This window comes from Micropterus dolomieu, linkage group LG08, assembly GCF_021292245.1.
Source record: "Micropterus dolomieu isolate WLL.071019.BEF.003 ecotype Adirondacks linkage group LG08, ASM2129224v1, whole genome shotgun sequence".
Classification (NCBI taxonomy): Eukaryota; Metazoa; Chordata; class Actinopteri; order Centrarchiformes; family Centrarchidae; genus Micropterus; species Micropterus dolomieu.
Genome location: NC_060157.1, coordinates 25498739 through 25523753, shown reverse-complemented (window position 1 = coordinate 25523753; position 25015 = coordinate 25498739). Strand labels below are relative to the sequence as shown.

Genomic DNA, 25015 nt, shown 5'->3' with positions numbered 1-25015 from the left:
TTGGCCTACTGATCCTGCCCTCTATACTACTAAATAGGGGATGGAAGGAGGATAACAGGGGAAGTAAATAAAAATAAAAAGATAAGAGTTAATACATTGTTATAACTATAGGATAGGGGGGAAAAGCCCAAATAAAAGCTGCTTCAACTTCTTTTCTCACCTTTTCCTTTTTGCTCAAAGGGGTTTAACTTCCTTTTAAGGCTCAATCAAAGGCTTTTGTGCACTTTCATTTAAGGCTTCTAAGTGTTCATTTGTGTATTTATTTATTCAAATTCTCAAACTTCTCCGATCAGGCCCTGTAATGAACCCCAGCCCAAAATATCCATGATGAGCTGAGCTGAGGCTGACGTGGAGGCCATCTTGACTGGGCGGGGCTGGGCCGAGGGCTGGCTCTCTCACTGGAAGGCCTGGTGGAAGCGAGGCAGTGTGGTGGTACTAAGGCTGGAGCTGAACACTGATGGGAGGGGGTGCAGGGGTCCGAGGCCTAGACCACCACTGGCGCTCTGCTGCTCCTGAGGTTGCGGTTGCAAAGAGGTAAGATGTGCCGTGCCGACTGCTGCAGAATGCGCCTCGGCAGCGTGCAGAGATGAGGAAGAGGAGATGGAAGACGAAGAGGTCGCAGATGAGGTGTAGCCCATCACCAGCCCTCCCGTGCTCATGGGGGCGCTATAGGGAGGCAGGTTGAGGGGCAGGAACCCCAGCAGGTGGGAGAAGTCCATGTTAGCAGCACACAGAGACTCAGCGATCACCGCAGGGCTCTTGGACAGGAGGGGATCCCCGCAAAGCTCATCCGCCAGGCCCGAGGTGGGCTCCAGTCCGTCCTTGGGGGACGAGGCAGCAGCGTGGGGCTCCGCAGAGGGAACCGGGCCTGGCGAGCCACTCTGCAGATCCATGAGGAAGCTCTCCATCTCCACTTTCAAGGGCTTGTCCAGCAGGTATGAGGTAGATCCCAGCTGGTATTTGGGGGCTTGCTGGGGCTGGTGCTGCTGCTGGGGAGCCGGAGGCTGGTGGTGTGGGGGCAGCGGAGGGGAATGATGGTGGTGGTGATGGTGGTGGTGATGGTGGTGGTGATGGGAGTGTGGATGAAGAGGTCCAGGGGATTCCATGTGACAGCCCATGCCCATAGCTGCAGACAAGGAACTGGGCATCAGGGACGGGTGTGGGTGACCCACCCCAGAATTAGACATGGCCTGGAGATGATGGGGGTTGTACATGCCCATCGGAAAAGGCGCCCCACTGGGGAATGGTTTGCCCATCATTGGGTCTTTATTGGGACCCATTCCACACATCATGGGGCTGAGCTCCTCCTTCACAGAGCAAGGCGGTGACCCTGAGGCTAAAAGACCTAACATATCAGGAGGCTCCGTCTTGATCTTCAGCAGCTCCTGCGAGTGGCTCTTCTTCACGTGGCGTGTCAGATGGTCCTTCCTGCCAAAACGCTGGGCACAGTACTGGCACAGGAAGTCCTTTCGGCCTGTGTGGACCACCATGTGCCGTCTCACATCCTTCCGCGTATAGAAACGCCGGTCACAGTGGTCGCACGGGTGTTTTTTCTCCTTGGCGCCACCAGAAGACTTCCCAGAGTGGCTCTTGAGGTGCTCCAGGAGTATGGGTGTGCTCTCGTAGGTCTGCATGCAAACTTTACAGGTGAGATCCCCTGCTGTGGCAGAGTGCATGGCCACATGGCGCTTATATCCCAGCTTGGTGTTGTAGTGCTTCCCACACTCCTCACACTTGAAGGCCTCCTTGTTAGGGTCATGGGTCTGCAGGTGGTTCTTCAGGTGGTCTTTGCGATGGAACATTTTCTCACAGAACGAGCACTGATGGGTCTTCTGTGGAGAGTGTGTGGCCATATGCCTGCAAGAAAACGACAGATTGTAAATGTTAGCGGGTGGTTTGGGAGAAGTTACACAGTCCTTGTCATATAGTCATGTTTATTATACAGTCTGTCAGTCGGGTGCATGCTAAAGTGAGGCCTGAATTCCTTTCAGTCAAACCCCTTGTGTCCATATTTAAATAAGTGAGTCACTGTGGTTTACAGTGAGGACCCAAAATGGGTTTTGTAACCACTTCCTGTGATTCACTGGATTCCAAACATCCTAGTATGTTGATGAGTCTGAGACGAGGTCACTTAAACCTGCATTGACTGATTTTTTGGCCACTGCTGTAAACACAACATTGACATTTTATCACCTTACAGTATAAAGCTGATAATGTGAACATGTTATCAAACAGTTGCTTATTGACACATCCATCAGTTACAGAGCAACATAGCATTCATTCGGCTTCTTGGCTTGAAAATGCAATGATCATCAGAAAGTACAGATGGATGGATGAAAATAAATCCGATCCACTCTCCTTTTAGCGCTGTTATGAGTGTCCACCTGGGCAAGTAGTGGGTTTATCAGAGCTTCTTCACTGTGAACTGCTGTTGCAGGTCGCAAAACCAACACAAACAATGAGCTAAAAGATGATAAAGGTCTTCGTTTTATATCCTTTCCCTGGGGATTCTGAGAAAGCTAGGGAAGCCATGTATCATACTGTAATTAAAAGGAGGTGAATTGAGCAGTGTGATTAATGCTCAGTACCTGAAGAGTTTGTATTTGGAGCTGAAGGACTTGGGACAGTGTGGCTGTGAGCAGCGGAAGGGTTTCTCTCCTGTATGACTCAAGGCGTGGAGCCGGAGCTTCTCCTGTGAGGCGAACAGGGCCCCGCACACCAAACACTCGTTCCCACTCCCTCTCCCTCCCTCTTCTCCTTCTTCTTCCCTCTCCCTCTCTTTCCCCCTCTCTCTCTCTCTTTCTCTTTCTGTCCTTGGCAGCGGGGCGGCGCTCCCAAACAGCTTGGCGGCAGTCCGTCGTCCCTCTTCCTCCAGCGTCAGTGCAGTAATATGTGTGTGTGAGGCATCGGCGGCAGCAGCTGCCATGGCAGCCCTAGATTGCCGCTGCCATGAAAATTTACTTGCGGCTCCCCTGCCTCGCAGGCTCAACGTGGGAAGTTACAGGGGGGTTTGTCAAAAAAGAAGGTGACCAACAGCTCACAGGAAGGGCCAATGATCCAGGAGAAACATCAAGGTAAGCCAAAATCTGTGGTGAGATAGAAGGTACATGCTTTGAAGCTAACTGTTCCCAAGTTTGTGGCAACATTGAAGATGTTTTCTTATAAACCCTGATTTTTACCTGTAAAATCCTACTTGTCCTTCTTTCGTCTCACTTTCCTTCTCTCACTCTCTGCTTCAGTCGCTCCTCTTCTTCACTTGTTGTCTCCTCCTCACCCAGTCCCAACAGCTATGGTTGGCGGTGAGTGGGAAACACTGCTCTGCATTTTTGCTGTCCTGCAAAGAGAGAGCAAACATTACAAAAGTGACCCCAGAGTCCTTGTATTTTAAAGCTTTGACAAAATTGTAACAAAATGCATTAATGTAGACAACAACTCAGAATCCAAGCAAATGGAAAAAGGAAACCTTTCCAGCCTATAATTCAACAGGCTGAATCATAAAATCAGTCCTTTGCTAGTTCCTCTGAGCTCACTAGGGGGAGCTGAATGACAAGTCTGACTGACATGACAGAAACTACAAAGGATTACCAAAATATTGTTTTGTGAATGATGATTCGCAGTCAGTCACAGCACATTATTGTATAACCATACGTGAAGACTGAATGTAATTACACATCCTCATCATGTCAGATGACAGCACAGTGCTTTGTGTGTGTTAATGTGTATACATGTATGTACTTGTTATGAAACTGGATAAGGCTCCTGTAATCCTTGGAAAAACACAGAAACACACACAACCCCCAGGGTAGAGAGAGGGTTGTGGCGGGTGAGGGACGACAGGGGGAGGGCAGTGTTTACAACACAAACTCAGGCTTCCTAGTACTGTCAGTCAACCTGAACTCAACAACTTCTTGTCAACAGTGTAAAAAGTTGTGAAAAAAGAGGCAGCACAACTGCACTGAAACAGCTACTGACCTGCAGTTAAAAAATATTCCAGAGAGACTGCTGAACTCTCTCTCCCTGTCATCTCTGAATTCCCTTATTTACCCTCAGTGACCTGCGTGACCCCAGCGGGCTAACACACCAGCCAAGTCCAAGGTTGAGCGGACAAAACACTGATCACAATGTTAGCCATCCACCGAGTGTCAGTCACGTGAACCGAGAGTGCATATAAGTCCCGTAAACACATGTGGGCATATGTGACTTGGGAATACACACACACACACACACACACAGGTCTGCACATACATACACAACTCCAAATGTAATGGCATCCTTTCTGTGTGAGAGGTCAATGAGTTAAGAAAGACAGCAAGCATGCTACAATCAGCTCTGAGTGTTTTTACATTTACATGATTACACAGAAATGCCCAAACGTGTATCCACAGGTTGGTACATGTGGCGAAACCACGTACATATGAGAGTTGTGTGTTTGTTCATGTAATTTCTTCTACAGAAGACACACATTAGCACATGCGTGCCTGTGTGCTCACGTATGTCTTACTGTGTACATGTGCATACATGTGTGTTTGTTCTCATAATGTATGTGTGTTTACGGCGGTGGTTAAGAGGACCTGACAGCTGTAGCGTTGTGTGGTGGTCATCACCCAGCAGGGAGGGTGCAGGGGGGTGACACCCGTCCCATTGACCACCCTCAGGGAGCCCGACTCTATTGTACAGCCTACCCACATCGCACATTCCTGGCCTGAACCATGCCGTGTCGCCCTGCCTCTCTCCTCCGCACACAACAGCACATACAACACACAGGGTTCTGGTCACACCGAATGCAACATCATGTACACACCCTCCCCCCAAGCCAGCATGCTCAAACAAACTCACAAAGGCGCGCACATAGACAGGCAGATACAGTACAATGAAGAGAATCCACACCATCAAGTTATAGAAATAAACCAAATAGAGCTTGAACTCAAAGGACACACCATGACAGACCATGTAGAGCAGTAACTTCAAACATGGTCTCCCTCAGGCCTGAACAAGCCCAGGTGACTCATACTGACCAATGCAATATAATCATGCTTGCATTATGTATACATTACATTAAAACTCTTTTCAATTAAAATGTCATTCTACATTTCTGACTGTTACCACCCTATTACCAATGATTCAATTTGACCACCATTCATCAAGCAGGGATGCTCTGCTTCATATACAAACTTATGTTTTATGCTTGAGAGTAATGTTGATTACTGAAACACTCCACGTAAGTCCAAAGCAACTTTTGTCGTGGTACAGTAACATATATCATTTTTCATTTTAATTTTATTCTGGTGAAATACTGACATATCACTATATAATTCTGTGCTTAATTTGATAAGAAGCAAGCATGATCGAATCTCTGACCAATTTGGTGAGCATTATTTGCTAAATTAAGAGGAAATGTCCATGTTTACTAAAAATGTGACTTTTTTCACAGCAGATGTTTCGACTTGTAGTAACAGCACCTGCTTAACTAAGAACATTAACGATGGCTCTGTTCTAAGTGTCCCAGTAGGTCATGACATTGTGAAAGTGAGCCAACATGCACAGTACCAAGACCCTGAAACTGAAGCAGCTAAATGGAATTCAGCCATCATTAATTATATTATTTACACCTGTACTTTTCTACTGTGACGTATCAAAATGGTTTCTGTGAAAAAGATCTGTAGGCTACACTTCAGTGCAACAGACATCAATGTGATTTTTTTCTAGTTTTTTCTTCAACCTGAATACAAACATCATTTTACGTACTTTCTTATGATCACTGCAATTTTAATTTTTCCTCTATATCTCCCACACCTGCTTTAAACCGCTATTTCCTCTCCCAAAATCTTGTAGCTGCAGTACAAATCCAATCATGATGAAGAAAGTTACTGAACTTGTCCTGCTAAAAGTTAACGTTAGCTTAGCGTAGCAGAGAAACAGTAACAACCCTTTCTTTTAAATCAAATATCACAATGTATTAAATTGTAGATATTGATTTACTACCCCGCGACCCTGTATGCAGGATAAGCGGTTAACGATGGATGGATGGATGGATCAGCCATTAATCAACACATTTTCTTGTGTTTCTCAACAAACTCTTTTTGCCAAAGGAGAAGCATTAGGATCTTTCCCGCATGTCTCTCTGCAGTGCTACACACGCTGCTACAAGTTCCTTATTATGTATCAATCAACCAATGAATATCCAGCTGAGGTTTCTCTCATATGTTCCCACTCCACATGTATAAAACTCCTCAGTTCGCTCACTGTTTGTCCTCACTGTTGTGTTTGTACAGTAAATCCATCACCATCAGTCTGCGGCTACGATCCATTGTGAGCTCCAGATGCACTCCTGTTCACTGGTCTCACAGAAACAATACTGGTCACTGGTAATATAATAACTAATGCACATACATATGTATACTATTTTACATGTTTTTTTGTATTTTCCTTTCACACGGGCATAATAGGGGTGTATTTCCCCTTATGATGAACGGTTTCTTGGCATTTTTCCCTGCTAATAAAGATTAATATAGTGTAGAATGGGGAAAATAATAAAATGATTCATGCTGTTGTCCATTTTTGTTTCAAAGGCCATTTGTTGTTTCACAGTTTTCATTAGGTTTAGCTAGAAAAATCTTTGTTCTTATAAATCGTGTACAAATTCTACTAAATCTTAAATTTGGAATTAGATAGCCATTGTTGTAGTTACAAGAATGGAAGTTAATTATTGAAGCTCTGTGTGATTCAAACCCTTTCTCAACTTTCTGCATAACAAGTAGAAGTAGGCGCGTTCTTCTCCTCACCCCTATGAAGAGAGGAAGAAGACAGATTGACCACAGACACGACACACACTCAGGTGATACGTGACAAATACCTGCTTTTTGTTTCAGTGATGTTTTGCTCAATTGTATGAATAATTAAATCTGTCTAACTACTCCAAGTTCCAGGGATGGGACAGAATACATTTTCTGTGTACAGGAAATATGACATCTGTGTAAACTACCATCTATGCATGGAAGTCATTTCACTATTCAAAATCAGCAAAGTAGTAGCATATCCTTTTAAATTACAGGCCACTACTTTTGTATTGGGCATCCCCAGACAATAAACAACATACAAAGTGACAATGCTTCATTTCTAGATTACAGAAAAAAAGAACTAAAACACAGAGTTTCAGAGAGATTAAGATTGGGAGAAGAAGTACCAGTAATGTTACTTTATTATAGTCTAACTCTACGGGTCTTTGGACAGTTTGTCAAACCAAGCACATTTTAAGATATCAACGCAAACTTTTGATGAGCATTTTCGACTATGTTCTTAATTCCTCTAGTTTTTAGGAAATAAATTTACAGATCAATAATGAATATAATCATTGGTTGCAACGCTACATGTTAGTAATAGTTAACGATAACTACAAATGCACTATACAGGTATTAGGTCAGTGCACACACTGCTTCTTAAGCTGGGTTTTCCGCCAGCACAAACAGCCCAACTGCAGCCATTTCCAACCACTAATCACACTTCACCATCAGTGCGGTGATCACAAAGTAACAAACTGCAATGCTGCAGGATGGAACTTCATTCCAAAATGGCAGATGCCGCTACGACAAACACTGCACAACACATTCACATAGAACCTCTGCTTACTTCCCCTAATCAAAAACGTTGAAAGCAGAATTGAACCGCCACTTTCCAACCGCCCGGGTGTCTTTAGTTTCTGTCCTGGATGAAAGAGCTTCCACATTCCTTTCCTGAGGGGTCAGAGGTCATCCTCTGCGCTGCCTGCCTGCCCGCCCGCCATGGCTCCCGCATGCTGAGTGACTGGTATTAACCCCTTCGCTGCCAGCCGCAGCCATACTGAGTAACACGTGAGAAAGGTTTCAGGGTTTGTCAGATTCTTTGTGGTGCTGATGGCACGATGCAGGGCCAAACCAGGCCAGACCAGAGCAGGCTGGTAGCCTCTGCAGTCCTGTGGTCCACATATTAGGACGCTGCGGCTACACAAGCTGCTTTACAAAACTACACGAACAAACTAAATATAGAGAGTGAGTTCACCATCCGGAGCTTAGGTGACAACAGCCGTACTTGTGGGGAGAGGAGAAGGAGGGGGGGGGGGGGGGGGGGGGGGGGGGGGGGGGGGGGGGGGGGGGGGGGTTTTGAAGTGCTCTGGGGAGGTGAACATGTCGCACAAACATTTGAAGTAAAAAATAAAAAGTGATTATTGATGACACAATAAATGTCATCTACTGTATGAAAAGCAGGCAAGTTGTCCGCAAGTAAATGCTAAAATGCAGACTTTGTTGCTTAATTTGAACAGTAAACATGTAACTACGAATGTTACACATGTTGTTATAAAGAAAAATGACTAGTGCTTTCACGTGTGGCGGTTATTTCTTCTTTGTGAGCTCATGACTTTTTAGAGATAGGTTCTCAGATGTTCTCAGAAGTTCTCACAGGACAGCGATGGTACAAATGTTGATCTTACAGAATATGATGCATTGTTGTAGACTGAACCACCTAACAGAATATAAAGGAGTTCATTGAAATTAATCCAGAAAAACAAGTAATAATAGCCAAACACTGACAGGAAACATTTTACTGTATAATGAGTACTTTTACATTTTATTCTTTAAGTAGGTTTAGCTGATAATGCTTACATTCTTTTTAATACAGGACTGCGACTTGTAATGGTGAGTATTTTTAGTGTGGTATTTGTTCTTTTCTTCTAAGTCAAAGGTCTGAATATTTTTTCCACCACTGGAAGCAGCAGAGTCAGGCTGAAAGTGACGGAGAGTGAAGCAAGGGGGTCAGAAGTGAGGTAAACGAGAGAGGGATAAAGGATGATGAAAAAAGGAGGGAAAACGGGAGTCATTTGCAGCAGTGGAGTAAGGGGTCTTTGCACCAGTCAAGTGACTCCAGAGAGAGATGAGGGCTGGTGGTGGAGGAGGGAGGGGGGGGCAGGTCACGCTTTACTAACCACATTGAACTGGACTGGAAGCCAGAGAGGACAAATGCGGCATGGCCGAGATCAGCTCACTTCGGCGGTGTCAAAAAACATTTCCAGCTAATTTCTTTTTTGGAGTATTCAGGGAAAAGTTGGGACATACAACAGAAAGAAGAGATAGATGAGGATTACACAACTACTCAGCCAAACACAATGTAAATAATGAAGCAAATATATTCCTTGTAAATTTGCAAATGAAATAAATAAGCGTGCATTGCAGGGCTGCAACTGAAAGTTCTTTTCATAATCAACCAGATAATTGACCAAATTTCCAGCCCCCCCAAAATATTCAATCTACTGTAATGTGAGAGATAGGAAAGCAGCAAATTCTCACATTTGAGGTCCTGGAACCACAGCATCAAATGTTTTACATTTGTGATGCAAAATAACAAATAATGGATCAAAATAGTACACGAGTCATCTCCTTTTGATCGATTCACCGATTAATTGTTGCAGCTGTAGTGAATTGTTAACTACTCACAACATCAGGGTTACAGTACAGGTTCTGTTACTGTTTCATTTTATAACATTTTTACATTAAGCCGGTACAAAAACACAGTTGATTTTAAATAACCTGCATGTGTGTGTAGGGCTGAATAATGAATTGTTTATTAATTGTGATCACAATTTTGTACTTTTTTTGTACCAATTAAAAACTTCAATGGGTGTAAAGCGTTTAGTGAAGAGCAAAAATGATTTTTATCCATAACAGTTACAACAATAACAATTTTGATAAGCTATTTATCGTTTAGATCAATTACCAACCGAACATCAAAACTTTGTTGCTTCCAACTTCTCAAATGCGAGGATTTGCTACTTCTCTCTGTTTTATATCATATGTTAGTTCAGTTTTATAGACTGACTGATTAATCAAATCATCTAAAAATTCTAAAAAAAAAAGCAGATTAATTGCTAATGAGAATAATTGTTAACTGCAGCTGTAATTTAGGTGACAGTTCTGGTGCATCAAAGGGAAATGATTTGAACCCCAAGTCACAGCTGCGACTTGGGGAAAGAATGTAAATGCATGTAAATGCTCTGTACTTGTATAGCGCCTTTCTAGTCTTTTTGACCACTCAAAGCACTTTTACACTACATCTGCATTCACCAGTCATACACTGAGCCTAAGTGCTCAAACGGAAACTAACATTTACACACATTCATACACTGGCGGAACAGCCGCCAGGGGCAAATCGGGGTTCAGTATCTTGCCCAAGGACACTTCGACACGAGCCAGGGATTGAACCGCCGACCTTCCGATTAACAGCCAACCCGCTCTACCTCCTGAGCCACAGCCACCCCAAAAGACCAACCTCCAAGTTAAAGATACAGGCTTTTCTATAAAGAGATCAAAGCATTTTAATAGATTGCTTGTTGTTATCATTTACAGTTACAATATGGATGCAACTGATTTGCAATGATTACATTATTTTCAATATCAATTCATTTGTAGATATTTTCACAGTAAATTGATTACTGATTTAGTCTGAAATGTCAGGGGGGGAAAATGACCATCGCAATTTCTCAACGCCTCAGGCGACCTCTTCCTACTGCTTGTTTTGTTCTATCAGCAGTCCAAAATCCAAATATATTTAATCTACTGTGATACAAAACAGAGAAAGTCCTCACATGTGACAGAAAATTAATCATCAGCAACAGTGCTTCACGTTGTTGCTGATGATTAATTTTCTGTCGAATTAATCAACTAATAAGTTTCCAATGTAAACAGGAATAATAGAGTGGATTCCTGCACGGTCTGTTATTATTCTGTGATTTCATGATTTAACATTTTAAAATTACATGACAGAGAATTATCAGACAGCAGACAAGAGGGCAGAGTGAGACGTCTGTAGCAGTAACAACTCAAACCCCTCATCTATTTCAACAGTGTTCCCTAATCTCGCCATCCTTCCTCCCTCCTCCCCCACCTCCTCCCCCCTCCCCCACCTCCTCCCCCAGGTTTCAGTTCCTCTCCTGCTTGTGTTTTCTAACCCAGGGTGAAGCTCTACACATGGAGGGGAGAAAGAGGGGTGGAGGGTGAGAGGAAGAGTCCCCCCGCCAACCAGAGCTCTGCTCTGCCACGCTAAACCCTCACCCATCCCGACAGTTAGTCCCAGCCACGTCGGGCCGGGATGTGGCCATAAAACCAGCACCACTACCCTGGTGTCCTGGCTAAAGATAGCCCGGGCTGTGGTCTGGCAGTGGGGGAAGAAGGCAGGGCCCATCTAACTGTCACCAAGGAACACCTTCACTACTGCACTGTCAACTTCTCCTGATTTCACCCTGCTGTTATCAGCCAGTGAAAAAAGACGGAAATTTTCCTCAACTGTCGGTTTTTGCACTCATTTAAAAGCCGCATTTAAGTAATTATCTGACATTGGAGTGTACAGTTTCCTGCTGATTTAACACAATAGTCAACCTACAACCAGCTAACAAAACATTTACTGATCTAAACACCTAGCTAGCTAGATTTCTAGAAGAAAAAACTGTGTGTTGTTTGGAAAAATAAAATAAAAGAATGAGATATGCTGCTGCATGGTTCTGTGAACATGTAGATTGTAACACAGCTCATTCCCAAGCTATTCTGGCAGTTTACAAACCAGTTTTGGCGGTCAGTGGCGATCTAAGATGAGAAACTCTAAAGATCAGACAGACCTGTGAGTATGCCTGAACACTATATCATGGACATCCCTGGATTACTAAGGTTAAATCTTTGTTTTGTAACACTGATTTATTTTTATTGTCCAAAATAGGTTACAGTGTAATATTCCCCAGAGAAAAAATCTTTTGCTCAGAATAGTCTTTTCTTTAACTCTTGAGAAAACACTAACATCTCAATAGTATATCTTTTTGAGATCGCTCCAATCTGAATTGTTGCTCCTTAAACCTCTTAGAAGAAAAGGATGAGATGAAGAGAGATTGAGGTTTTGAGACTTAAGTAAGACAAATGGATACTGAATTGACATTACAATAGGATAAATGAAAGTAACAGATGAGATCTCATCATTGTATTTTTTTGAGATCATTAATGTTTTTCTTATTGCTCCTAAAAAGCAGTTGGGAGCTCTGGGGAGATGTCTGTGAGCTTGATTGTATTACATTGCTTATCTATGCTTCGAGAACTGTGCTGGAGGCCCTGAGCTGGATTCGAATCCCGCTCCTGCTGTTCAAAGGGCAACAACACTGCCCAGCTAAAATTAGTAGCAAAGGACTGATTGTCTTTAAATAGAGCACAATTTTCCTTTATTTATAAGAGGAGAAATATCATATTCACAATTAAAGTCCACAAAATTCTACTCAAGTAAAAGGTATAAAAGTATTCCATAGTGAATGTACTGTAATGTAAAGTATCAAAAGTAAAAGTGCTTAGTCTGTATGACAGATACATGTTGTATCTCAGTTCTTGAATACAATAAGGATTTGAAATTAAGGGGAGTAAAAGTACAAACCCCCATAAAAAGAAAATACTCTACCTCAACATTTGATGTAAGTAAAGTACTTGAGTAAAACAACCCCTAAGTGGGGTCACTAACACAAAACTGAGAAATATCTTGGAGCTTTTTTCTGATCCACATTCTGGACTGAAATTACAGTTATTTAAGATACTGTAGATCTCATCCTTTGATTAGAGTAAGACAGAGATGAGTTATTTCCTCCTGAGGCCAATATGAGAAAACTGAGACATATTTGCGAAGAATCATGAGATCCCAGGAGTTTTCCTTGAGCTCTTTCTCTGATCTCATGGTCAAATGTTCAGGAGACTTAAATTAGACTTATTTAAGATCAGTTAGAGATCTCTTGTTTTGATCAGAGTCAGACATAAATGAGATTTTATACGGTTGTTTCTCATGAGATGAATTTGAGAAGTGGGAGAAAAGGCCTTTGGTCTCACCTTGGTATTAAAAGCAGCTCATTTGTGTCATCTTGGATTTTGCTTTCCTATGGGTCATGACACTCTGTGGAGTGTCTGTTGATGTTTGGTAGAAAATAAATTATTAACATATTGTCTCTTGAAACAAAGGAACAGAGAAGAGCCTTGTGTGAAGCAGAATTTAAACAAAAGTTGCATTTAAGTTTAGGAACATTACCTTTACCTACAGAAACAGGCCAATGTAAGAGTTTGCCTGAAGAGAAGAATGCTTTGTTTGTTTATGTGAGTTTGAAATTAGCGTCCATTTCATGTGTTATTGTTCATTATTTGATGACTTAAGGGCTACACAACGTAAATTTCTGATTAGTTCTTCTGCCTGAATGACTATAAAGAAGGCTAAATGCGAACTTCAGCATGCTTATATGTTCAGAGCGACAATGCTCACATGCTGATGTTTTGTTCCTGTTTACCAGGTTTGCGTGGTCTGGTGCATCCTGGATTTCTTTGTTTCACAAAGGCCAAACCAGGCTCAGGAGGAGCGGCTATGTCAAGCCAGGTGTAAGTAATTCAGATAAATGCACGTCAACAGCTTTCTTCACGAGACCACACGGTCGATCACAGATTCATTGATGCTGAAATGGAAAAGACGTGTGCAGCATACTTTACACACAGTGGGCGACGGCGAATGAAGAAGGTTTACGATGAAAAAACATACTATTAAAAAAATAAAATAAAGTAACAAGGGCGCAGTATTAAAACAGTGAAAAAAAGCGTGGCAAACAATAGAGGACCGACTGATAAAGTAACTAGCTAAACATATCACCGCTCTTAACTGAAACTGTCAAAATTATAATGTTACCAACGTTAATGTCACACATTAAAAGTGAGCAGTGGAAGTTAATATGCCACTCACCAAATGTATTAATTACAACCATTGCCTAATCAACATAATATCAATTCATTTCAATTGTAATTATTCAATTCACAACAAAATGTATCTCCTTTTATTGTATTTCGATATCTATAAGTTACCTATGTAGGCCTATAGAAAAACTGTGTTGAAAAGTGGTGGGGACATAAGGGCTTAGATTACGGGTGTAACGATACACTTGACTCACAAGATGTGATGATACACAATTCTGTGTTCATGAGAACAAGACGAGAACAATATTTTAACACTATTTTGAAGTAATTTTCAATGCTGAAATATCTGAGTGGGGAGTCTGGAGGTCTTCCCCAGACGTTTTTGAGCATTAAACACTTAATTTCCTGACTTCTGGAGAATTATTCTGCACCAATTTATGGTGGAAATATCTTTATTTATATAAAAGGAAACACAACATGCTGGCAGGTGGTGATTCAAAATAAAAAAAATATAATGCAGTAATCAGTAGCTTGTTCTTTTAGCTTAAGTTACTTTTTTGGACAATTTGTTTCTTCTATGAATACATTGCATTGCATGTTTTCTTATTGTACAAATAATCCTTTCTTAAAGCATTTTCAGTTCTTTAACATAGAACAATATATGGTGCTCATAGAAATACTGTATCATATTTTTAACCGTGACCGTGAGGCTTATAGAATTAATAATAATATATTTAATAATTTATATATAGGCCTCTATATATTTATAAATCCGAACAATATTCACCTAGAATATGTAACCAACAGAAAATCTGGTGAAAAGGACTCCATGCTACTCCATTATAGCAAGATGTCTCTGTGAAGTGCACCACAAAAACCTCAGTGGGTGCTTAACCAAAGACCTCATACAAGTATATTAAAATTAAGTTAAGACACAACAGTTACAACAAAAAGAATGAAGGAGACACACTTCCTGAATATGCTTCAGGGTGAACTGCAAACACTTCTTCGTATCTCCAAAGCAATGATGATCTACCAAGATTGTACAATCCGAGGTAATTAGCATCGACCGTCTATCTGTGGCACAACAGAGGAACATGTTGATGAGAGGATATCACTTGTTAATCTGTCTTAGGGCTGGACAATAAAACAATAACAATAATTAGCGCAATAGACCATTTTACACGCCTTCGTCTCATCACGCCTGGATTATTGCAACAGCCTTTTCACCTGTTTAACCCAAAAATCTTTTGATCGACTCCAGACTGTCCAGAACTCAGCTTCCAGGCTTTTAACTAAAACAAAGAAATATGACCACATTACTCCTATTTTAGCTTCACTACACTGGCTCCCAGTATGTTTTAGAATTGACTTTAAAATTCTATTGATCACTTTTAAAGCTCTTCATGGCCTCTCGCCTTGTTATATTTCTGACCTTTTAGTCCCATACGCACCAGCACGTACCTTGAGATCCTCGGGCAGAGGTCTGTTGTCTGTTCCAGAGTCTCGACTGAAAACTAAAGGGGACAGAGCGTTTGCTGTCAGGGCCCCGAGGCTCTGGAACAGCCTGCCCGAGGAAATCAGGTCGGCTGAGTCAGTGAACTCTTTTAAGTCCCTTCTTAAAACATACTTTTATAGGAGAGCCTTTCCCGATCTTATTTGACTTTATTTTATCCCTTTTATTTTATTGTATTTTACTAATTTTATATTAATTTTTCATGCTCTTATCTTGTTTTTTTGTATTATTCTTTACACTTGTTAAAGCACTTTGTAACTTGTTTTTGAAAAGTGCTCTACAAATAAGGATTATTATTATTATTATAATTTTTTTCAATAACAATATAACAAATTCAATAAATGTTTGATTTTATTCACGGAATCATAAACGAATTGGGACTTTTTTATTAAGATGTTTATTTTATTGAGGAAAAAGCTTTTCACTTTATTTTACTCATGCATATTTGTTGACAAAGATTTTATCATAATTGTTTTGAATGTTCTACCTCAGATTTGTGAAATGATCCACCGTTTGGCCTCAAGTGTTGACCATGAAGAAGAGTTTAAACCACAATTAACCATCAGGTTTCTTCAACTTTCACTCGGGAGCAAAATTCAGCCTTCAAGCTCAAAAGAAGTAACGATTTGATACTTGTCGTGATAATTGTCGATATCGAAAGATATGAAACTTTTTATCATGATAACATTTTTTGGCCATATCGTCCAGCCCTAATCTATCTGTTAAAGTCTCGACAAACAAATGTTTATACTGTTAGACACAAACACGTCAACAGAGGACGATACAAAAGCACAGTATGACGGTAGCACGACTTCAGATATGTTATAGATATAGATTTATTAGAGACACATTAACTAGCACTACTTGTTAAACTTCTACTAATATACCCATCCAGTGTGTATATGTGTTAGCGTGTGTGTGTGCGTGTGCATGCGTGTGTGTGTCTGTGCATGCTATGTCTGCTGTGTTGAACTGCTGAGGAGGATGCAGGGGTCAGCCAGGTTGTTGGGGGTGACACTGAGTCCACGCTGCCTATTTGACACTGGGAATGTGTCAGTGAGACCGCAGGCCACACACTCTGGCATGCACACGGACACACACACACTTGCATAAACAAGTTCTTGTCTATACTTCCCAATTAAATGCAAAGCTCCAATCAAATCAAACATTTGAAAACATGCACACGTGGAAAAGCATGCATATACTAAAATACACACACAGGGAAACTTAAACCAAATTAAAAGCAACACATTCTCACATCTGAACGACAAAATAGGTTGTTTGCCAATGTATCCCAAAACAACTTATATAACCGTTGGCGAGTACCAGCGGCAGGTGTGCGGGACCTCTGTCGTCGTGGCAATAATACATGTGTGTATTATTATATGTGGTTAATAAATATTTCATAATGTCACTTCTATTCAAAAGGCTAGGCAACCATTTAACCAGCTGTTGCCTGTTGCTCTTCATCTGAGCACTACCTGCACTACTCTGTTAGTCTGTGTCATGATTCGATTCACTCTAGCTAGAGCATCTACTTTCCATAGTGTCTAACAACACCACGAGTGTGCAGGAGCTGACGGTGATTAAGCAGGTATTTAAATAAATAAAATGAAAAGTAACGTCTACTGGGAATTACATTCATATCTCAAATGTCTATCAACTCCTCCAGACCCTTTAAGCTTAGACGCCGTTTCCACAAATATGTCTGGTTTTATCCTTTTTTGAAAGGTAGAAAATTGTGCACAATAACTTCGGTTTTCACAAAAAGTCAGGATCATTTGAATTTCGATTTGACTTTAAAAGATGATAAACTCTTTAAAGAGGAAATATTGACAAATTATCTCAACTCTTTAATTCCTGCTGTTGACAATTGGCCAAATATTCATCACATAAGTAAAAAAGGAACTCCCCGAAAGTACACGCACCAACTTCCTATTGCTTTACCTACTCAGTGTCCTTGTGTTGTAGTACTTGGTCTTAAGACCACTTTTTGATGGTCTTGGTCTCGTCTCGGACTCGACCGCATTTGTACTCAGTCTTGTCTCGGTCTCGGACATTGATGACTCGGGATTTTATTTCAAGACCAGTCAAGACCATAACTTTGGGAATATCAATAAATTGATTTTGCATCGTCTTATTTATTTGTTGACATCCAAACTTTGATTGGATGTAAAACTTACTACTTCAAATGCAACAAATAACACTAATTAAAATGTGTTGTTACCGTTAACGACTGTCACCCCTCCCTGCTTACGTTGATTTCAACTCTTAGTGTTTGTATGTGGGTGTTTTAATGGGAATGTGGATCTTTGAGATCACTTCGAGAAGTACCTATGATCTCGTTCCACATTTTATTGTGTCATGTAATGTGGAGAACTGGTGTTGGTCTTGACTTCTACCCCTGGTCTTGGTCTTGACTTGGTCTCAGCCCCTAAAAGTCTTGGTCTTGTCTCGGTGTCGATAAACTTGACATGGTCTCGGTTTGGGCGGCCTTGACTTCAACACTACATTGTCCCCCATCTTGCATTTCTTTTGACCTCCTCCTTGCCAGTGCTTCTGTTTCTCCTCCTTCATCTTTTCAACCCTCCATCTCTCACTCCTTCTCTTCTTTCTGACCTGTATGCCAATTCAAACAACCAGAAATCAGCCTGCGCTCATTAGGAGCCTCATCTTTTCTCTTCTTCGTCTCCTGCTAGTGGCACCACAGGCGCGTTTGGGAGGCACCTATCAAAATAAGCAGCCTAGTTTCAAGTCTTCCAGTGTGTACATCTGCGTTTAAAGCTGGCGCACACTGCAATACATCTCCCACAAACATAAACTACATCAAAGTGTAATGTCAGGTTAGCAGCAAACTAGCATGATGATCGTTATCATCACAGCCACGACTGTCTTCATTATCATCATTATCATCTGTGCTTCTCCCGCTCCATGTTCTCTGTCTTTCTGTTGTCTCGCTCAGAGCCCAAGCTAGTGCCACCTGACAGAGAGAGAGAGACATCTGGGTAACACACATCCTTCCTTTAACGACGGTTGGGGTTTGAGGGAGACTAATTTGAAAATTAACTGGCTCCACAAACAAACACCATCTCTCTCTCTCTCTCTACGCTAATTTGTGAAGGAAGCAGTTGGGGGTGGTTGTACTTAGTCTCTTTCAGCGACCACCTCTCATCAGCACACTGGCCTGGTTATTGTCTGAAACATGATAGGAGGATGGATGAGCATGCAGGTGTCAAAGTAATCAAAACAGATATACTCAATTGGAGTTCCTGCTCTCATCTCATTCACCATTTCTTCAGGCCAAATTTAAAAAATACATCCTCTTTGTCATGTTGCACTGATTCTTCTACACAAACACTATTTAATAAAGGCTTAAAGGTATTGGACACAGTTATCACATTGAAACAGTTACATGTGACATATTCCTCACATATGAAAGTTCTCTTTATAAATTCATGTTATTTTGGACTCTTATTTGACACATTGACATTGATTTTACACTTATGCTTATTTAACATGTGGTCTTGTCTATGCAGTAATAAGTCAATAATTCACATTATTTCCAAAGCTCTTGCCAAGTCATATGTAAACCTGGAAACATGTTGTCACATATGAATTTAAAGTTTCTAATGTGATTTACCAAAACATAACATTTAAAACAAATCTGTCGTCTATCACAAGTTCACATCCAAATGTGTAACTTTGGTCACATGTGAAAAGTTTCTTTCCATGTGTACAGTTATCTTTTTAAGGGTGAATGTTACTGGGTAGAACTGAGATGCTTTTCTTAAGTTGAAGTAGCAATACAACATGTATTAAATACTAAAATAAGTAAGGTACAAAAGTAAAAAGCAAAGTACATTATTAGTATTATTATCAGCATCTTATATACTGCTGGGTTGTTTAATCTATAACAATGCATTGTATTTTATGAACTAATCATGTTTAATATGTAAAATTTGAATCTGTAAAGTAACTAATTACAATAACTTTCAGATACATTTTGAGGAGTAAAAAGTACAATTGCTGTGTAGTAGAAGTATAAATTAGCGTCTAATAGAACTACTCAATTAAAGTGCTAGTACCTCAGAAGTGTACTTAAGTACAGAACTTCACTTTATGAATGTTCTTTAGAAAACCTGTAGGCCTTGTTTTCATGTACATAATAATAACAGAGTATCTGTATGATGCTTACAGTAACACCAGTTACAGTTCACTTCATTCTCGTTATTGGTAAGCACTTAAAAACAAAACTGCTAAGTCAGAGTATTAGTACAGGATATACACATTTGCATGGCAGAGCTTTATCCAAATGTTGACACTAAACACCAAGTGTACGGCGTGTGTGTGCATGTGTTTTTTGTGTGTGAAGGAGTCAGTGTGTGTGTATGCATGTGTTTGTGCGTGCGTGTGCAGAGGTGATTCTGGGGGAAGCCCTTCTGGCAGGGAGTCCTGGCCATGACACGGAGCTCCACAGCAGCCGGAGATGTGGGCACAGTGCCAGTGGGCGTCACGCCAATCGCCCTCCCCCTCGCTCTCACTCTCTCTCTCTCCACCATGTATAAAGAGCAGAGTCTTTGCGGACACAGCAAGCATGCACACTTTTACAACTACTGGCCTCCTCACCTATACAAATACACAAGCATATGATATTTACGGTATTAAATATGCATTATATGAGTCCAAAGTCAGAAAATAATTTCTTAAGAACATCGATTCACCAGAAAACTGATGACAGCACCTAAATAATATTAACTATTAGTATTTACATAGTTTCATCAACTTACCAATGTGCAAAAAGGATATTATACGATATGTGTTAGCAAACAGTGGCTTATCTAAATATGGAACTGCAATACTTTAGTATTCAAGAAATTTCCCAGATGTCAGCTGCATGATGGCTCCTTTAGATGCAACAGGCCCCCAAGACGCAAAGTCCCTCATTATCTTGATACTATAGTGGAGTTATCGCCCTTTTTCCAAAATAATTATGGAAAAGTCACAGCAAGTCAAACTAAAGTGTTGTCAAGTGAAGTTAATTCACTTCACTTGCAATTGAAGACCTTTTAATGAAGTTATCATTCATTTCAGGGTATTCCGAAAAAGAAATCCACTCTTTTGTGGTGCCATCATAAGTGGTCAAGTCCAGGTTGAAGATTGAGCCGCAGTTTATCGTAATTGTTCTAGGGTTATACTAGGTGCACTTCTTTGGTGTTATTAAACTGTAATTACATCTATAGCCTGTCTAATCGCAGCCCACACTTTTTCAGTGATTACTGTAAAAAAGGTAAGTGCCACGAGACAATAAAGTGACACAAAATGATAATCCAGCCTGATTATAGGTGATTAATAAGATATGATTCAGTCAGTCTGCATTCTGTTGCTGTTGAGGCTCTATTTAATGCCATAAGTTTTCATATTTGGGCTAATTTATACCTAAAGAGAGGTCTGAAGTCCAGAAGTCCCTTCCAGACAACCTTAAATACCTTTGACTTTATCTTTATCTCTTAAAGTAAAGCGAGGGACGCTTGTCCCTTCCTTTGAATAGTGAATCCCCTGATATTTTCAGTGTTTTACAAGTTTAATAATTTATGAGTGTAACACTGTGTATTTAATAATGTCTGACAGTATACGTGCATAGAAGGATAAGAACTTCTAAGCCTGTCGGTGGCAAAAAGAAGCACTTTTTGTGGACGTCATTTTGATTGTTGTTCACGTGTTGTCTGTAAAGCAGGGGGTCTTATATTTATATAGACGGAAAAGAATTGTAGCTTATTAAACTGGTTTTATTTTCTTTGAGTATAAGAGATGATGATAATGTGATCGTCGCAGGTGGAACAAGAGTGCATTTAATTTCTCTCTTGTGCATATGTGGCCTTTCTGTTAATCTGACAGTGTGCAAGGCAGATTACAGAGACAGAGCCTAGTTTTATTTTGTTGTGACTTTTATGTAAAAGTGACCAGTGTGCTCATTATGAGATTAACAGACATGAAATCACATTTACATGACGAGGTGATTGTCTGAAAGGGTCTATGTTATTTTCTAAGGTCATTAGACTGCTGAACAGTAACAAAATGATGTACTATGTACTATTCAGTGAGTGTTTTACAGCTATAAAATCAACGTATCTACGAAAGACTCATACAAAACACACACACACACACACACAGACAGGCACACAGTGATTATTTAGTTGCTCTGAGTAAAATACATGCAGCCTACGGTCTGAGCCCGTCCATCCAGCCGCCGGGACTCTAACACTTTTGTTTCCCTGGGCTGCCACTGGCTCTCTCTGATTCAGATGGGGTCAGCAACAAACAATCTCTAAGTTTGGCAACGTCAGCTCAGCTTAAAACAACAGGCATTGTTAAACAGGCTTTTGTTTACAGAAATCTACATGTTTCAATAGATCCCACAGCCTTTTACAGTTTTTTTCTTTCCTTACCCTGCTCATTCTACTGCTAATTTTCCTGTTTTGCTTCTTGTTTGCTGAGTGCCCCCAACTCCAACCCAACTCCCTCTTTATCCATTCTCCATGTGTATTTTTAAAGGATGTTCTGGGTAATGGAAGGGAAAAGGAGGAAAGCAGTGTGTGTGTGGGGGGGGGGGTGCGGGGAGGATGGGTTAAAGGTAGAGACTTGTAAAAATAACATTCTTGCATAAACAGGGCCTTGAAAAATAGGCAGTGGGCAGCATGCATTCCTTGAATTTTTTTGAAACTTGATCACGTTCTGAGAATCGGAGGCTGTAGGCACCTTCAGGCAGATGACAGCCATACGACGAGGAAGCGCAGGGGGAGGGGGGGCGGCATAACAACATAGCAAGATTTAGATGAAAAGAGAAGAGAAAGCAACCAGCTGACAGGAACAGAGATAGAAAAAGATAGAGAAGGGCAGATAACACAGATGTTCGATGTACATGCTGGGTATTTCAGTTGGAAACAGCAGTGTGCATTAAGGAGAAAAATCAGCTCTTGCCTCAGTCTTTTTTTGTTACTTCTGAAAGAAAAACTTACAATATACAGCAAAAAAATGACTTTAACTTCAAGGCCACAGATTCACCAGCCTGACTGAATCATATTAAAACAAGCACAGCTTCGCCCATTTTACCTTAACCTGTTCTGGTTCTGCAGTGACAAGGAGAGAGTCTCTTCTCTCCGGTGTCTGAGCTCACAGATGAGTCTTTGTATTGAAGCAGAACAGTGCGTATTGGGTGACAGATCAGAGGTGGCCCGTTCAGTCTGGGACACAAGAGAAGGGGAAGCTTCAAAATTACTTCCTACAGTAGGTGTATAATACAAATTGGTGAAGCAATTGTACAGGCATCTATTAGGGCTTTAACTAATGACTATAGCATGATGTTTTCATCATGTGTCAATTACTGTCCACACTTGTGACATGCTAATGTTCAGCATGTCTGCTTAAAAAAGACTGAAATTATTGACTGATGGTCAAAATGGTTAATTTTCTATTAGTCAACTAATAAATGACTGAACTGACTGTTTCAGCTATGGATGCACCAGTCGGATGATGTGACCAGTGATCCACATTAAATCCACTTTCTATGTCAATGTCATTGTAAAATTCTGTGTTTCAGCTTTCTGCTACATTAAGTGTCAGTGAGCTGCCAACTCAGTGTTTAGCGCCTCAGCAGCCCTGGCCTCATGTTACCTTACATAAAAAATGATCCAAATGAGTTCCACATAGTGTGGCGTACAGATTTTACATGTGGGAGCAATTTGTATCTGAAGCTGCTCACAGTTGAGGTATCGGAGTAGTAGTAATTATAGTATCTATTGATGAGTCGTAGACCTCTATAAATCAACATCAAAGTCTGAGACAATAAAAATATATTTTGTAAACATCTGATTTGTGTCATAAGTTGTATATAATTACAATATAATATAATTGTGACTAATAAATAAAGCTAAGCTAAGCTAAAATGGCTTGAACCAGTAGTAGTTATTGGTATATTTCAAAACTTAGAGCGTTGCAGAGTCAACACAATGAAAAATGTTTCACTCTGCTAATATTTGGATAGTACTGCACGCAGCTATGCAAGCAGTATTACTCTAAGAAGGGCAATGATGGTCTATCTGTCGATCCACCACTTTGGTACAGACTGAAATATCTCAACAACTATTGCATGGGTTTTTTTATTATTTATTTATGGTCCCCAGAAAATAAATCCAATTCAGTGATCCCCTGACGTGTCCAAGACTTTGGTTTATGACCAAATACCTGCAAACTAATGACACCCCCATCAGCCTCAGCTGTACATTGTATTTGTGTTAATTAGCAAATGTAAGCATGTTAACGCGCTAAACTAAGATGATGAATATCGAAAACGCTACACCTGACGGACTTCAGTGTGTTAGCATTTCCTTTGTTAGCACGTTAATGTTAGCATTTAGCTCAAAGCACCACTCACAGCCTCACAGAGCAGACAAACAAGTGCTCTACGACAACCATTCCAAATCACAAAAATGCCATGATTTTTCTTGATATTTCAAGTCAGCACATTTTTTAAAACTAGTTTTTTTTAACTAGTTTTAATACTTTTTGACTGCTAGTCAGTAATACCAGGGCATATCTTAAATAATCATTTCAATCACCATCATGCCAGTTTCAATTGGATGTGTCAAATCCATGTTTTATGCAGTTATAAGTTGGTAAAACATTTTTGTGAAACTGATAGCACCAAGCAATTTGCATTCTCCAATATTATCAATCTGACATAGAATATTCTACAGTCCAATATAAACAGCAATTGCAAGCTAAGACAAACCTTGACAGGTGTAACACATCTACTGAAGTAAGAAAGAAAGAAAGATGGGTGTTGTTGGGAGCTGACAGGGAGTCCATGCAGAAAGAGTGTTGAGCTCAGGAGTTATTCATTAACACATTTTAACACAGCACTTTCCTTCTCCTTTCTTCCAGCCCCCAGAGATAAAAACACACACTCATTTGAATGACTGGGATGCCAGAGGGTGGTCTTCCACCTCACTACCTTTCCAACACTTAAAATGTGTGTGTGACATGAGAGTGTGGTTGAGCGTTGGTCTGTGCATGGTTGTGTGCGGGTGGGGGAATGTAAGGAGCTCTGTTAGAAGCTCTGTCTTCCTCTGAGAAAGGTTTAGGTTTCAGTTGGAGGGTAAAATAGTTAACAGATTGCCCAGCATGTGTACCACAGCTCCTTACTGCACGCCCATCCTCGGCCCCTCTGTGCCTACTGATACCGCTCCTTGTCAGGACAAAACCTACCAACTTAACTACTCCACATGCAGGGAGTATTACCCTGCAAACCACAGTAGCACTAAATATCAGATTAACCACTGATAAATTAGTACATGTACTGATTGAGGTCTCGGTGGCCATGCTGCCATCTAGCTGAGAATGAAGGGAGATCAACCGGCCAGCTTCACGTCCTCAGCTAAGCAGCAGGTGAACAACTTCATGTCATGCTAATTTGTGTTTTGCATTAAACTTTGTAGATAAATGTCTAAATATGCAGAATCATGTCTATAATACAGAGGTTCTCAACCTAGGGGTCAGGCCCCCTCAAGGGTTCCCAAGATAAGGGGTCCCAAGTTATTACAGAGGCTTTACTAAGTCTGTCGCAAATTACTGTCAGGAGCCCAAAATTTTGCTGCATATTTTTATTTTGGTGGGGTGTTTGCTGAGAATTCAGATGAACCCAGTAAGTTCATCTGATTAGCGTGCTGCTACATAAGATCTAATATTAAAATATAGTAGTATGATGGTACATTAACTCATTTAG

General features: G+C 40.8%; 1 protein-coding gene across 2 annotated transcripts in view; it reads right to left on the bottom strand.

Moving 5' to 3' along the window:
* Positions 1-25015, bottom strand: part of plagl2 (pleiomorphic adenoma gene-like 2) — a 38546-nt gene continuing 13531 nt past the window's right edge. The window contains exons 1-4 of one of the 2 annotated variants that reach the window (XM_046055443.1): positions 22345-22467; positions 3180-3334; positions 2589-3086; positions 1-1857 (exon numbers count right to left, since the gene is read on the bottom strand). In XM_046055443.1, coding sequence (XP_045911399.1) covers positions 396-1857; positions 2589-2926 — 1800 coding nt within the window. In that variant the 5' untranslated portion in view covers positions 2927-3086; positions 3180-3334; positions 22345-22467 and the 3' untranslated portion in view covers positions 1-395. Of the gene's footprint in view, positions 1858-2588; positions 3087-3179; positions 3335-22344; positions 22468-25015 lie in introns of those variants that run through there. The other variant, XM_046055441.1, reaches the window with a different exon arrangement.